At 52.5% G+C, this 13922-nt stretch overlaps 1 protein-coding gene across 4 annotated transcripts in view; it reads left to right on the plus strand.

Moving 5' to 3' along the window:
- PHLDB1 (pleckstrin homology like domain family B member 1) overlaps window positions 1-13922 on the plus strand; it is a 117280-nt gene continuing 103358 nt past the window's right edge. For all 4 annotated transcript variants that reach the window (XM_074936833.1, XM_074936835.1, XM_074936834.1 and 1 more), the window contains exons 1-4: window positions 1-84; window positions 5861-5950; window positions 8351-8474; window positions 11809-11979. In XM_074936833.1, coding sequence (XP_074792934.1) covers window positions 16-84; window positions 5861-5950; window positions 8351-8474; window positions 11809-11979 — 454 coding nt within the window. In that variant the 5' untranslated portion in view covers window positions 1-15. The remainder of the gene's footprint in view (window positions 85-5860; window positions 5951-8350; window positions 8475-11808; window positions 11980-13922) is intronic.

Consider the following 13922-nt stretch of genomic DNA (forward strand, 5'->3'; position numbering starts at 1 on the left):
GCAGAGCATAGGAACATGAATGCTCTGCCACTGAAGCTGGTGGTCGGTGCTTGGCCCAGTGCCAGGGTGAGGATCCAAGGGCAGGTAAGGTGCGGACCTCAAAACCACACTGTGGCTAGGGGTGTGGCGTGTGTGGATTGGAGCAGGGGGATCACAAACTCTAAGGCTAACCCTTCCCAGTGCTCATGGGTCCAATGGGCTCCTTGTCCTGCCAGCATCCGGGCTCAGACCCTGACTTGAGGGAGCTGGAGCCCAGGCCTAATGGGGGCTCCTCTAAACATCAGGGGTGGCTCTGGTCCAGTAGGTGGCTGGCACAGGCTCAGCTGCATGGTAGCAAATGATGTCTGAGCAGGCAGGGGAGCAGGTCCTGGAGAGTTCCAAACCTCTCCATTAATATGCTGTGTGGAAACTGTGTGTCCCCCTGCCCATCCCCATTACTGTGTCTCCTACTCTGCCATGACCACCCCCGATCCCAGTGCCACATCTTTCCTCTACCCCCTTTCTTGCCCCCAGTGTCACACCCCACAGGAAAGGCCCTGGCTGCTCAGCCCACTCAGGAAATCTCATTTAGCAGGTTGGAACTCCTTCTGCAGCCATGGGAAAGTGGCAGCAAATGGAGAGAAGTCCTGGTGGTAATGAGCTAGTGCCCCTTCTCTAACTTGTTCACAAAAACACACACTGGCCCTCTATGCAGCAAGGGATAATCCTGCCCCTCAGTAGCTGTAGGCTTGCGTATGAGAATCAGGGAGGGAAGGGAAATGGCCCTGCGTTACTGTCCAGATCGTGAGATGAGGTTCAGATGTGCTGATCACTGGCAGCTTGCAGTGGCAGGAGCTCAGCCCCTCCGACAGCCAGATCCACATAAATTCTCCTGGCTCTAACCCCAGAGCTATCACTCAGCCTCACGTCCAGTGTGCTTCTTTTACAAATTATATTTCCAACTAGGCTCCTCTGCTCCATACCCAAGGCCCCGCTTGGGGGGAAGCCTGGCTTTCCTTGGTGTCAGTGAGGGCTGCTATGAAAATTGGGCCTGAATGCCAGTCTAGGCACTTCAGCTTGAATTCTGTCTGGTCTTACTCCCAGATGCTGTCCTCTTTCAGCTGCCTGTTCCGGAGGGAGCCAGGGCCTTTACTGTGAGCTGATGGTTGTTTTTGTTCTTTCCCAGCCCTGGAGTCAACGCTGTCTTTTTCCAGCCTTTCATTTTTTCCGCAGTGTGTAATAGCTACCCACTAGCTCCCACTCTTCCTGGCTGGGCTGTGTGCTCTCGCTCTGGGTATGGTTTGTGCTAACCACAGACCATGCTTGCTTTGACAAAGTAGGGAGAGGATCTCTGCTTGCTGCACTGGTCGAAGCCTGAGGATCCGGTGGGCTAGCATTGCCAGGGCAGCCTGTAGATAGCTCTGTCTCTAGGGACAGTAGGAAAAGCCCAGACTTTGCCCATCTGAGGGGGCTGCGCTGGCATTTTTCCCAGAGCCCAGCCATGGGTTATACATATGCTGTACAGCAGAGCAAATCACAGCTGCCTTCAGCTGGAACCAGAGGAACATTGCATGCTGGGCTAGCACTGGTATTTTCCACTGTCCTGGGTGCTCTGATAGGTGAAGGCAGCACTGGGTCTTTGTGAAGCCCATGAGGTGCAGTGATCCCAGGCTTCACTAGGGCCTTGTCTAGGCCCTCACACTCCAGTAACCCATCTCCCACAAATGGCCTGTCTTCTGGATGGGATGTGGACTGAAGTCCTGGTCATTTGGGAGCAATAAAGTTCCCAAGACACTTTCCACAAGCCAGGGCATTGACTCCAGTGTCCTGGCCAAAGCCCATCTTGGGTAATTACACTCCGCCAATCCTGCCCCCAGCAGTTTCAGTTGGATATAGGTTGTTATTCCCTGTCTGCCCTAACCTGTCACTGTGCTGGTGTGTGGCAGGTGCCATGTTTCACCCCAGAGGTGGCTGTATGCCAGTCCTGGGGGAGTGATGTTTCTGTCGAGCATTGTGGGATCCTTCTAGTTGAAAAGTGCTATGGGAATTATTCCCCTCTTCAGGGTCTGCCTCTGGAGCATCATCACTGAAAGAAAAGGCCTGGGGACTGAATATGCATGTCAGGCATGGTGAGCCAGATTTCAATCCCCAGGGCCCTATAGGCCCTTGCGATGCATTAGACACAAGCATCTGTGAGATCTGGGTCCCTTTAATGTGACCCAGGAGCAGCGCAACCCTGTTCTGGCTGTGTCTGCAATGGGTGGGCTGCTGGATTTGTGGGAGCAGAGACTAAACAATCTTTCCATGAACTCGGAGTGGCCCCAGCCCTTGGCAGGAAAAGGCACAAGAAATGCCAAGCTGGTGGAGAACAGCAGGGAGCTACTGCAGTGTTGGGAGGTCAGGAATCGCCACTGACCCGTGGTGGGACTTTTGCAGTTGTTACGATCAAAAAGAAAAGGAGTACTTGTGGCACCTTAGAGACTAACCAATTTATTTGAGCATAAGCTTTCGTGAGCTACAGCTCACTTCATCGGATGCATTCAGTGGAAAATACAGTGAGGAGATTTATATACCCACACAACATGAAAAAATGGATGTTTATCATGCACACTGTAAGGAGAGTGCAAAAAGAAAAGGAGTACTTGTGGCACCTTAGAGACTAACCAAATTGGTTAGTCTCTAAGGTGCCACAAATACTCCTTTTCTTTTTGCAAATACAGACTAACACGGCTGCTACTCTGAAACCTGTAAGGAGAGTGATCACTTAAGATGAGCTATACATATATATATATGATCAAGTTACCCCAGCCCATCCTGTTCTCTCAAATCCTGTTGGGGCCAATGCTGACCGGGGGTGGGTGAAGCAGGGCCAGGGAAGCTTCCTGGGGGTAACAGAGGAGAGTTCAGTGTGTTTTCCTGAAAGCATGCTGGGGCTCTTGGGAGTGTCAGTGGCTGAATTCATGAACATTGTTCTCCATTGACAATGATAGGAGAAGGCTAAGTCCATGCTGTCACCTGCAATGCAGGCTTAGCCTGTAGATGGTGCACTGGTGTCACACAGCTTGGCATGCTTTTAATGAGCCATATGTGACCTAGTTCTGCCTTAATACCAGCAAAATAACGTTTTACAAAGAGCAGAGGCCTGGTCGGGGAAGGAGGGGCAGGGCTTCCTCTTCCCCAGACAAATGCGACAAGCAACTCTAATTCCCCTCAGACCCTCTCTCTGTAGTCCTGTTTGAGCCCTGCATTGGTGGGGGAGTCAGTAGTCCAGTGCATCTTTCCAGCTCTGAATATTTCAGCACAATACTCTTCCATGTGAGTGATTTATCTGCAGCTCCTTGGGGAAGGAGTGATGGCTCCCTCACTTGGGGTATTTACACCAGCTTGGCTAAAGAGCTAGTGCCTATATGATAGGGGAGCAGTGCGGCTCTTGCTGGGAAGCAGGGGCTGAAGGGTCCAGCAGATCTCCACCTTCTCCAGAGCCTCTTAACCTTACTCTGAAGCACAGTGATTCTTGCTAAAAGTGTAGACTTCACCCCACCCTCATTGCTGAAAGGGAGAATGTTAGTGCTTCACACTGTCTCAAAATATTGGTTTGGGGGCAGCTGCTAGGAACCCCTGTGATACAGTCTGCCCCCTGACCTGCACTCAAACAACACAAGGCTGGGAGCAGTCCTTATAATTGTGTTGTAATGTCACAAGCCATGGGGTCTGTATTGGGGGAGCCAACAGAACACAATGATCCACAGGCCAAATGGGGTGAGGTGTCTGGCCCACAAACTGTCCATCCTCAGATCTGCTCTGGAAGCCTTTACAGACCAGGCCAGCAAGAAGGGGGTTCCTGCTGCCATCCTGCTGTAGGGTGACCCCAAGATGGAAGTGTGGGATGCGTGGAGTAGGGGGTAAATTTAGAAACTCTAGCCTGGCCCAGCCTGTTAAGCTGGCCCAAGTGGTCTGAGCGCCAGAGCACAGGAAATCAGTGGCTTGTGGGGTCAGTTTCCTCTCCAAGCAGCTTTATTTACTCTTCCTGCAGGGACAGAAACCCTGCCCAGGATGGTAATACAGGAGGAGCTGAAATCAGGTTTCAGTTAGTTTGTGTGTGCATGTGTGTGTTTGAACATACATGTAAATGTGGGGCATGTTCAGACATGCAGAGGGTCTGAGGAGCTGTGTGCACACACATGAATGTATGGGGTTGCTAGTTTCCTAAGCAGCACCTGGGAGAGAGATTGGCTGGTGCGTGACATCTCTGCTGACTAGTGGGGCGGGGTGCTGGGCTAGCATGGATGCATTGTCATATATAGTATGTGTACGTCTGTCTCTGTTTGTCCTCCTTTCTCTGCACCCCAGATGTTGGGTTTTTCCCTTGATGATTGTTTAGTGATGTAGATTTTTAAAAATGAGCCTCTGCAAAGCTGTTGTTCAGTTAAGACTCCCTCTTTTGTTCTGTAGTTATGTCCTCTGTGTTCAAGTGTATGTTAGTGAATGTGTGAGTGAGAGAGAGAATATCTCTGGATGGATGGACAGGGAAATTAATTTTGAGACAATTTCTGAGCATCTGGAACCAGGAATTTAGCAGAAAAGTATCTTCTTGCCATTAAATATAACCCTTGGAGCTGAGACATGAAGCTGAGTCTCTGGCTACTCATGCCATCCTAGGGCACATGGTATGATTTGGGCTCTTAACTCAGGTGTCTTGGCCCCATTTCTAACCCTGGGAAGTTGCCTGCTGCCTCCCTATAGTTCCCTGAAGTTTCACTGGGAAAGAAGATTCTTTTTCCTGTCCTGCCAGTCTGAGTGCCGTTAAAGAGCTGCTGTGCTGGAGAGCTGGCTGGCCTGTTCCTGTACACCTCCCCTGACCAGCCTTGTGCAGGGTTTATGATGCTAACGTAGTTCATGTTTGTAAAGAGATCCTAGGAGATCCTTAGGTGAATGGGGAAACAGGGCCATGTATCCCATGCTCTGTACATGTTCTGTAGAATTCTGTACATAGGTGCTCTAAGTTACTGTGCTTTTTGGGCGTTTGTACCACTCGCTGTCATTTCGCATCAGCGGAGACCCTGTGTGCAGAATTACCCAGTTCAGCTGGGGTCCAAGCCAGATGCCCCTGTGGTCATTTCCCCATTGACTTGAGCAGGAGCCAGCAGAGAGCAAATGAGGCTCAGGGACTCAGTCACGCATAGCCCCGCTGGTAAAAGAAGGTTATAAGGCCATAAATCGTGCCCCCTCGTGTCCAGCTCTCAGTGCTGCAGCCATCAATCTCTCTTAATGCAGTGTCTCTTTAGTCCTGGGATTCATACACCCCACCTGTTTCTAGAAGAAAATAATGCCAATGCAGAAGCTGGGTGAAAGCCTGAAAGCTGCTTGTGTCTATGGGGTAGGGGGAGCAGTATGATGTAGAATGTGTACTGCTGATGACATGTTGCTTTTCTTTGGAACTCTTCATCCAAGTACTGGTTACAAGCGGTATGAGCTCTGACAGCCTATGTGGATAGGTGGGTGTGGACCCCACTGTACAGATAGGGAAACTGAGGCACAGAGCAGTGAAATTACTTGCCAAAGGTCAAGCTTGGAATAGAACACCGACATCCTGATTGTCCATCCCCTGCTATAATCACTAAACCACTCTCTCCTTTCATTGATCAGGCCTAGATAATGGGGCCTCTTGATCACTCACCTGTGCTTGCTGGGCTGTTTTGAACTTTACTCTCAGCCTGTGATCTCATGTGTCTCATTGATCCAACCTTCTGCATCCCCTGTTGGGGAGGGAGAGGCGCGTCTCTGCCGCATAGCCCCATGTACAGTGCTGATTTAGTTCTGTCGTTAGTGGAGTGCTCTCTCAAGTCCTAACACCCCCTCTGTGTTTCTGGTTCCTTCCCAGGAGAGTGCCAGGCACTTTGATGAAGTTGCCATGGAAGCGTCAAACAGGAATGTTACCAGCCCGACCCGCAAAGTCCAAGCAATCATCCAGGTGAGTGTGTGCCAGGGTCACCTCCTCCAGCCAGTGCATCAGCACTGCCACCTTGTGCTGGGGAGGGCAGACTGAGATAGCTTTGGGGGCTAATGCCCTGTCCTTTCATCACCAGAGACTGGCACTGGGGTCACAAATGAGCAAAGGTTATTGGTCCTAGAGAGGGATTCAGAGGCGATGCTGGCTATACAGGCTGCTTAGGTCCCCATAGTGATGGGGCCAGCAGGAAATCAGGGCATCCCGAAAACCCAAGAGAGAGCAGCCCCAAGTGCTGGCAGATGGGCCTGGCAATCCCCTGAGAGCATAGAGAGAGTTTATTCCCTCTCCCAGGCCCGAGTCAGGCTTCATACATGACCCTGCTTCGGTTATGAGCCAAACCCCAATTCCAGATGGGGGTTGAGGGCACTGGTTCCAGGTTGGGCAGTTCAGCATCCATGTCCTTGCACTTTGGCCCAGCTGGCCCTAAAGGCTCCTGGGGGATCTTGTGGAGAAGGGACATGGGAACAGCTTGCCAGTGAGGAATTGTGGCCCCATCACACTATGATTTATAGTCAATGAGGCATGATCCCCCACCCCAGAGCTGAAGAATGGCATGGCTCTGTGCCACATCTCCCACCCTCTACTCCCTCCCAGAGTTCAACTCTGAAGGGATCTTGGTATCCTGAATAACCCCAGGACTAGGGTGTGGATGACTGGTGCTGCCCTCTGCCAAGTGCCATTGGGTCTTTCCTCCCAATCCTATTATGGAATTGGCTGTAAATCCAATTGGGCTAAATGGCTAGTACCTTGGATCCTATTAAAAAGAACCTGAGCCCATGGAATCCCCCTTGCCCTAGGGCTGGGCTGTTTTCACTTTTCATCCTTCTAGTCTCTTCCCCAAGCCTGCAGCACAGAGCAAAGATCACAACCGGCCTGTCCTGAGATCTGGAGAAGTGGGGAAGGCTTAGAACCCTTGGACTCCACATCTGAGGAGTCCACCCCTCAGCTTGCTAGCCTGCTGTCTGGAGCCTACACAGGGCACTCTCTGTGCTCTGGAAAAAAGGCTGAGGGAGACACCCTCAGAATGTGGAGCCAGGGGCCCAGCAGTCTGTGCTTGTGGGTTTGTGTGGGTTCATGTTTGTGTGTGCTTGCATCCATGTCTGCATCCATGTACATGTAGCTGGTGGGTCTAAGTGAAGCCTGGTTGGATTCTGGTTTACCTGCAGTAGGTTCAGGGGCCCAGGGCAGAGGGGAGAGCCCTGCCCTGCTCGCTGCAGCCAGCCATCCTGTGAGACCTCCACTTACGCTCTGCCGTGTCATATAGAGCAGAAAGATAAGGAGCTCATAAATATTTATGATCCATCTTTGCTGTGCAAAGTGGGAACTGCCATAGAGCCTATCTGAATCACTGATTGTGGACAGACTGCTGTGTAGGAGCCAACCCATAGCACAGACCCTGTCTGTCTCCCTGTCCATCCATCCATTTACTGGCATGTTTCAGGGGCTAAAGCGGCTCCGCTGCAGCAAAGGAACCTGGAGAGCATCTCCCAGTTGGAGGCCTCAGCAAATGGGGGTGAGGGGTGGATGCCTCCTTGTCATGGTTAGGCGTGGCCCAGAACCTGCAAGGGTGCAGGGGGATTATGGCTGGCGTGTTGTGTATCCCCACTTCCACTTCCTGCTTCTCCAAGCAGGGGAAGGTTTGGCCGGTGAGTTTTCTCTGGAGCACTCCAGTATGGTGTGATCTGGATTGGGAATTCCCCCACCAATGCTGGCTCCACCTGCACTCAAGCCCTAGGGACTAAGCCACCCATGGATGAGCAAGTCCTTGGAACATGCCCCACCCCTGCCTGTCAGAAGCCCCACTGGCCTTGCTCCTTATTTCAGGGGTCTTGTTTGCACACCCCTACCTGTTCCCCAGACATGTATCAGCCTTGTCCCTGTGGATCTGGGCTCCTTCCATCCCTGTTTCCTCTCTTCCTTTTCCCACATGTGGGGTGCTGCCAGTGCAAGAGCCACCTCCTCTGCAGCAGCTGGTGCCATATCTGCCTCCCTATATGTATGTCCTGATGCCGGACTGACAGCTGTGGAGCCCTCTGCTTACCTCCAAAATGGTCAGTGACAAGGTCAGCATCCACAACCTGGCCTGCGCTGGAGGGGTGAGAAGAGAGGGCAGTCCCAATGGCGGGTTCAGCCCTTGACCTTTTTGCTGACGCTGCCAGTAAGGGACTGACTGGGGGGGTTTTTGTGCTGTGGATGCTGGTCCACCAGGAATTGACTGTGACTCACCAAACTCACTGCATTTCCTGCCAGTTGGAAAACTTCTCTGTTCGCATCTAGGAAGGGCTCAGGCCAGTGACCTCTCCCCTGAGTTCAGGGATGAGCATGTTCTAACCAGGGGTTCTGCTTTATCCTTCCCTACAGAACAGCCCTCTGGACCTAATAGACATGGGCAAGGGGCTGAAGGTCCAGACCGACCAGCCACATCTGGTGAGCTTGGGCAGTGGTCGGCTTAGCACCGCCATCACTCTCCTGCCCCTAGAAGAGGGTAAGTTCCCCTTGCTTGTGCTGTGACAATGGGCCGAGGCTGATAGGGGTTTGGAGCTTACCTGGGGGAGGGGGTGTCACTTTTCCTGCCCTCCTGTGGCTGACACCCACTGTGTAACTTACACTGGGTGGAGACCAACCATCACACCATGGGAAAACCAGACTGTGGAGAGGGTATGTTTGTAATGGGTAGAACAGGAGGCCTAGGGGTTCCATTTCCAGCTGTGTTACAGACTCGCTCTGAGGCCTTGGGCAAGTCTCTTACACCCCAATTTTCAAACTAGCTATTAATTTTGAATGGCCCATTTTAGGAACCTTGGGCCTGATTCTAAGAAGTGGTCATTAATTTGGTGGGGTCCAACTAGAAATGATAGGGCCTGACTTTCAGGGGAGCTGAGCACACGCAAGCTTCCAGTCATGTCAGCTAGAGTTGTGGGTGCTCAGCACCCCTGAAAGTCATCCCGTAGGGGTCTCCAGTTGGGCTCCCCAAATTAGTGACCACTTCTGAGAATCTTAGCCTGCCCCCCTCCATCCCTGTTGCTAAATGGAGCTAATATTCCTGCCCCACCCCAGTATCTGATATGGACCTCCTGCCTGCCTGGATTGTAGGGTATAGTTAGTGGAAGATTACATGGTGCTTTTGGAGCCCAGATGAGAGGGGCACAGTAAAAGACAGGGCTATTGATGGCCTGGCACGCAAGATGCTGCTGCACTGCACTTGCCTTCTGCCACAGTCGATGCACAGACTGAAGGCAGTGTTTTACCTGTGGGATTCCCTCTGCTCTTGCTGACTACTGTCAGTGTTGGCCTGACTGCTGCTGCCACCCATGTCCTTGCCCCCTCCCCCCCCACTTCCCCTCCAGGTGTGTGGGCTTTGCTGTGATCCACTTTGTGTGGCTGTAACTTCCTGCAGGGTGCTGAGAAAGCCCCATTAAAGTAGCCACATCTAGATACTGAATGTGGGATCCGGAACCTGGGTTAGTCCCACTGAAAATTGAGGTGGAGAGGCACAGTCTGGATCTGGCTGGGATACCCTGGGGGTGGGCACTAAGTCCCACCCATCTTTAGTCCCATCAGTGGGAGCTGGCGCTGCCACACCCTCTCATCTTGCAGGGACTTGGGTTAACTTCTGCACTGATGTTCCTGGTTTATGTGAGCTCAGCAGCCCAGAGCCAGATGGAACCAACATCCCAGTGAAAGCTGGGCTGGCCATTGTGTTTCAGATCCAGCCTTGGCTCCCAAGAATGGAGGGAGTGAGAGGCACATAGGGCATCTGTTCCTCCCCTCCAGACAGTGGGTGGCTAGCTCCTGAAAAGTTTCAATCCCCAGTAACGCCCCTAACTGGCAGCCCCTGTGAATGGCCCTGCTACAGGGACAAGCACATGATGATCAGAACCGAGCTGTGCCTCCCCATCCCTGATCCTCTTGCCCCCTGCCTCTCAGTTTAGGATCAGAGACTCCAGCTCCTTCATGGCTCAACCCCTCCAAATGTCAGCCCTTCTCCAGCAGTTGGTGTTAGGAAGCGAGGCCTTAGGCATGCATCTGTGTCCAATAATTGTTATTGAGGCCACAGTGCAGCATCAGATTAAAAACCGGAAAGAAGCAAGAGCCAAGCTCTCCCTGGAGACATTGCCGTTAGCAACTTGTCTGCATCCTTGGCCTGAGAGGCAGGGAGCTGCCAGATCTGCTCCCTGTGGAGACATCCAAGATCTCACTGGGAAGGATTCGCCTGTGCATGTGTGACATGCCCACACGCCAGCCCAAACCACAGACCCTACTGAGCCCCCTGCACCTCAGACAGGAAAGGGGAGCAGAGCCGAGCTGCTTCTTGGGCCATGCATTTGTTACTTAGTGAGCCTTTCTTTTGGACATAACTTACAGTCTAATGTTAGTCAGCAAGGGCCTGAGAGTGTGAAATGGGAGGGAACCAAGAGGGGTGGGGGAGGGCTTAGTCAAGAGCTTGTGGCACAGAATCAACAGAGGAAGCTGCTAGAGATAACTGGATCAAAGGAGAGTGGGAGTTGCCTGCCCAAGGAGGCAGCTGGAGATTGGGGTTGCAGTGGGGTGGGAGGAAGAAGAGGTGGAGGGGCCATGGGAACTTGCCTGTCTGATCAGAGAGAGGGAAGGAGATAGGAGCAGGAGGAGGAACCTGGGGGCACAGTGGTTAGTATGAAACAGGATTCTTTATCGCTAGCCTCCTCCTGCCTCTTCTGCTGCATCTCTGCTTGAGTTCATGTTCCTACAAGGGACAAGACTGGGATGTGTGGGTCGCTCTTTGGGTGTCTCTGACCACCTACATTTAGCTCTCTGTTGTCTGTCCCCAAGTGGCCCCATTTCTTTCCAGCAGCTAATATGCTGAGACCCTGTAGGGTGAATTCCTGTCAGGGAGCCAGTGCTGCGCAGGAAACAGCATGATCAATAGCAGCCCTGATAAAAGCCCCAAGGAGCATAGGCTCTGACCTGAGGACCTGCAAGGTCCCAACTCTCTGGCCTGGCCTTTGCAGTCTGGGCCACAGACAGGAGCCCAGTGCTAATCTCTGCAGCCAAGGAGAGAGCAGCGCTGTGCTGGGCCCTGCAACGCTGTCCAGATCTTCTCCTGTGGAAGGACTCCCCTCTCCTCTGAAGCTCTGTTCCTCCAAGCGCTGCAGAGTGCTGGGGCAGGAGGGACAAATCATCACTACCACACACCCCTGTGGGTGCAGACTGCCTTGCCTTTGGAGCTTTAAGAGTCAGCCTGGCCTAGAGGAATGAGCACAGGACTTCTGGATCCTATGTCATGCCCCTATATGAGGGGCTTGTACCTCCATTTCCTGAGGTGGTGTGTGTGGGAATCAGTGGCTGTTCGTGGTTTGTTTGTGTTTGTGTGCTGGTGATGGTTACAGGTGATGGTGATGGTTACAGGAGCGGGGAGAGGCTGTTTCAGTCCCTCTCTAGGGGACCCACCAGTGTCTAAAACTTGGTGGCTTGATGTCCAGGCCTGCACTTGCTCTGCAGCATCAGGACAGGAGCTGCCCTCAGCCCTGGCTGCAGTCCTGTTATTCCACACAGTTGAAGTGCTGGTTACATGTCCCCCCTCCCCACTTTCCAGTTCAGGAGCTCCTCTTAGCAAAAACTACAGAGGATGCTTCCTGCCCAGCCCCCACCTTCCTATCACATGGTTCCCATGCAGGATGGGGTGCACACCAAGTGGGGTTTTATCACCAGTAATACACGGTGAGCGGTCCCCTCTCAGCCTCTGTAAATGGGGGTGCTTGACCTGCTTTGGCCTCCCTTCCCAAGCACTGGATCTCCTTGTTATGACCCAAGGAGCATTAAGCAGATGTTTCTCCTTGCAGGGAGGACCATGATCGGCTCGGCTGCTAAGGACATTGTTCTTCAGGGGACTGGGTTGGCCTCTGAGCACTGCTACATCGAGAATGTGTGTGGGACCCTCACTCTGCACCCCTGCGGGAATGTCTGTGCCATTGATGGCCTGCAGGTTAAGCAGCCCACTCGCCTGACACAAGGTAAGGTGCCTACCCTTGGGCATCAAGGCTGGCTGTAGTGGGGGCAATGCATGAGAGGACACTCCTGACCGCTCAACTAGCTCCAGGCCTGGGCCCCTCAGTCCCCAAAGATTGGTGATGTTTGGGTCAGGTTCTGACTTTCCTGGCTTTGTAAGGTGGGTCCTGACTTCCTCTGACTTTGGATATGTTTGGAGCCAGCTTCCGCTCTGCAGCTAGGGTACATCTTTGCCTTGGAGCTGGGTGAATCATAGTTCTCCTGCGAGCAGGTGAGGGTAACTAGGCTTGAGAGAGTGCCCAGTGCAACTTAGTCCAGCCTCACTGTTTTACGGAAGCTTTGTTGAGCTGGGATCAGCTTCAGGGTGAACTTGGCTTGTGTTTTCAGCGAGTCACTGCTTTCAGTGAAACTAAAACCCCAGCCCTGGGTGCGGGTGCAGGCCCAGCGTCAGTGGTGACTGCTAATTAGGTGAAGCCCAGTTCCAGTAACTATCCTGTTGGGGTGCTGGGTTAGTGGGGATGTCCCACCAGGAACAGAACCTGGCTTGGTTAGCGTGCAGGTGGCATGTGGTTCTGACTGCACAGCTTCATTTGAGTCCTGGCTGAACAGAGATTCCCATTCTCCTTCCTGAAGGAGCCCCCAACAATTGCTGTAGGTTTGGAGTCTCCTTTATATTTTAGCCATTGAGTGCTCTGACTCAGCTGTAGGGGTCTGTGTTTGCCTCCCTGGTTATGTCTACATAGCAAATAAAAATCCACGACTGGCCCATGCCAACTGACTTGAGCTCACTGGGCTTGGACTGTGGGGCTGTTTCCTTGCTGTGTAGACTTCTGGGCTCGGGCTGGAGCCTGGGCTCTAGGACCCTGTGAGGTGAGAGGGTCTGAGCCCGAAAGTCTACCCAGCAATGAAAAAGCCCCAAGCCCTGTGACCCTGAGTCGACTGGCATGGGCCAGCTGCGGGTTTTTCTTTGCCGTGTAGACATACTCCCTGTTACCTTGATGAGGGCCAGTTCTCCTTAACGTCTGATTGTCTCTTCCCCTGGGCACATGTGCTCTTTCCAGGGGAATGATGCTACAGGCCCTTCTTGCCAGTGTTAATTGGAATTGTCCAGGCTTATTGTATTTCTGAAGAAGTTTCTGGTCCCTTTTGCCTTGCTAGCATGGGTGTGTGCAGTTCCAGAGCAAGGAAGGTTGGCCATTGTGGAAATGCAAGACTCCCAGCCTGCCGCCACATCCTCTCAGCCTTCCAGAGCTCCATGGAGGGCAAAGAGGGCAAGGACAGCACAGGCAGCTCTGATGATGGGAATTTCTTTAGCAATAATAATCCTTTCTAGAACCTCAGTGTGACTCACTGGTCAAGCTTGTGTTGTGTCCCCTTCTATTGGCAGTTGCACTAAAGGGTAACAGCCTATTACTGCTACCAGCTAATGGGATTACTCCTTTAGTTTATGTGGTCAGGGTGCTGAAGATCCTTGGGTTCAAACCCTGCTACAGGCTCATGCAGGGGGCTATCATCGTTTGAGAGGTCAGTCTTTCTGGTTTCTAAAGGAGGGCCGTAAAGAGGAGAGAGTGCTAGACTGTCTTGGGGGGGAAGGCAAATTTGGGATTAAGATGAGGGGTAGATGGGGACAGGTGCGACCCATCTGCATCCTCAGTTTGTCTACTAGGAGCAGGTTTGGGCTAGAATCCCTAGTAGCTGGAAGCCTGGCATGGACTAGCCCTATTGGCCCATTGCCACACAATGCTGTCATGCATGGCTCTTAAAAAGAGATGCTTGCTGAAATTCTTTGCACCAGTTCACCAATTGCACTGGAAATGGCTCTCTGCTAACCTGTGCCCCAGTTTCTTGCTAGCCCATGGAGAAGCATGCTGCTTTAGGGGAGCTGCCATGCGCTTTGCTGGGTAATCTGGTATTAAGATCTCTGGCACAAAACACAGAATCCAGCTCC

The sequence above is a fragment of the Natator depressus genome, chromosome 22, assembly GCF_965152275.1.
Source record: "Natator depressus isolate rNatDep1 chromosome 22, rNatDep2.hap1, whole genome shotgun sequence".
In the NCBI taxonomy this organism is placed as follows: domain Eukaryota; kingdom Metazoa; phylum Chordata; order Testudines; family Cheloniidae; genus Natator; species Natator depressus.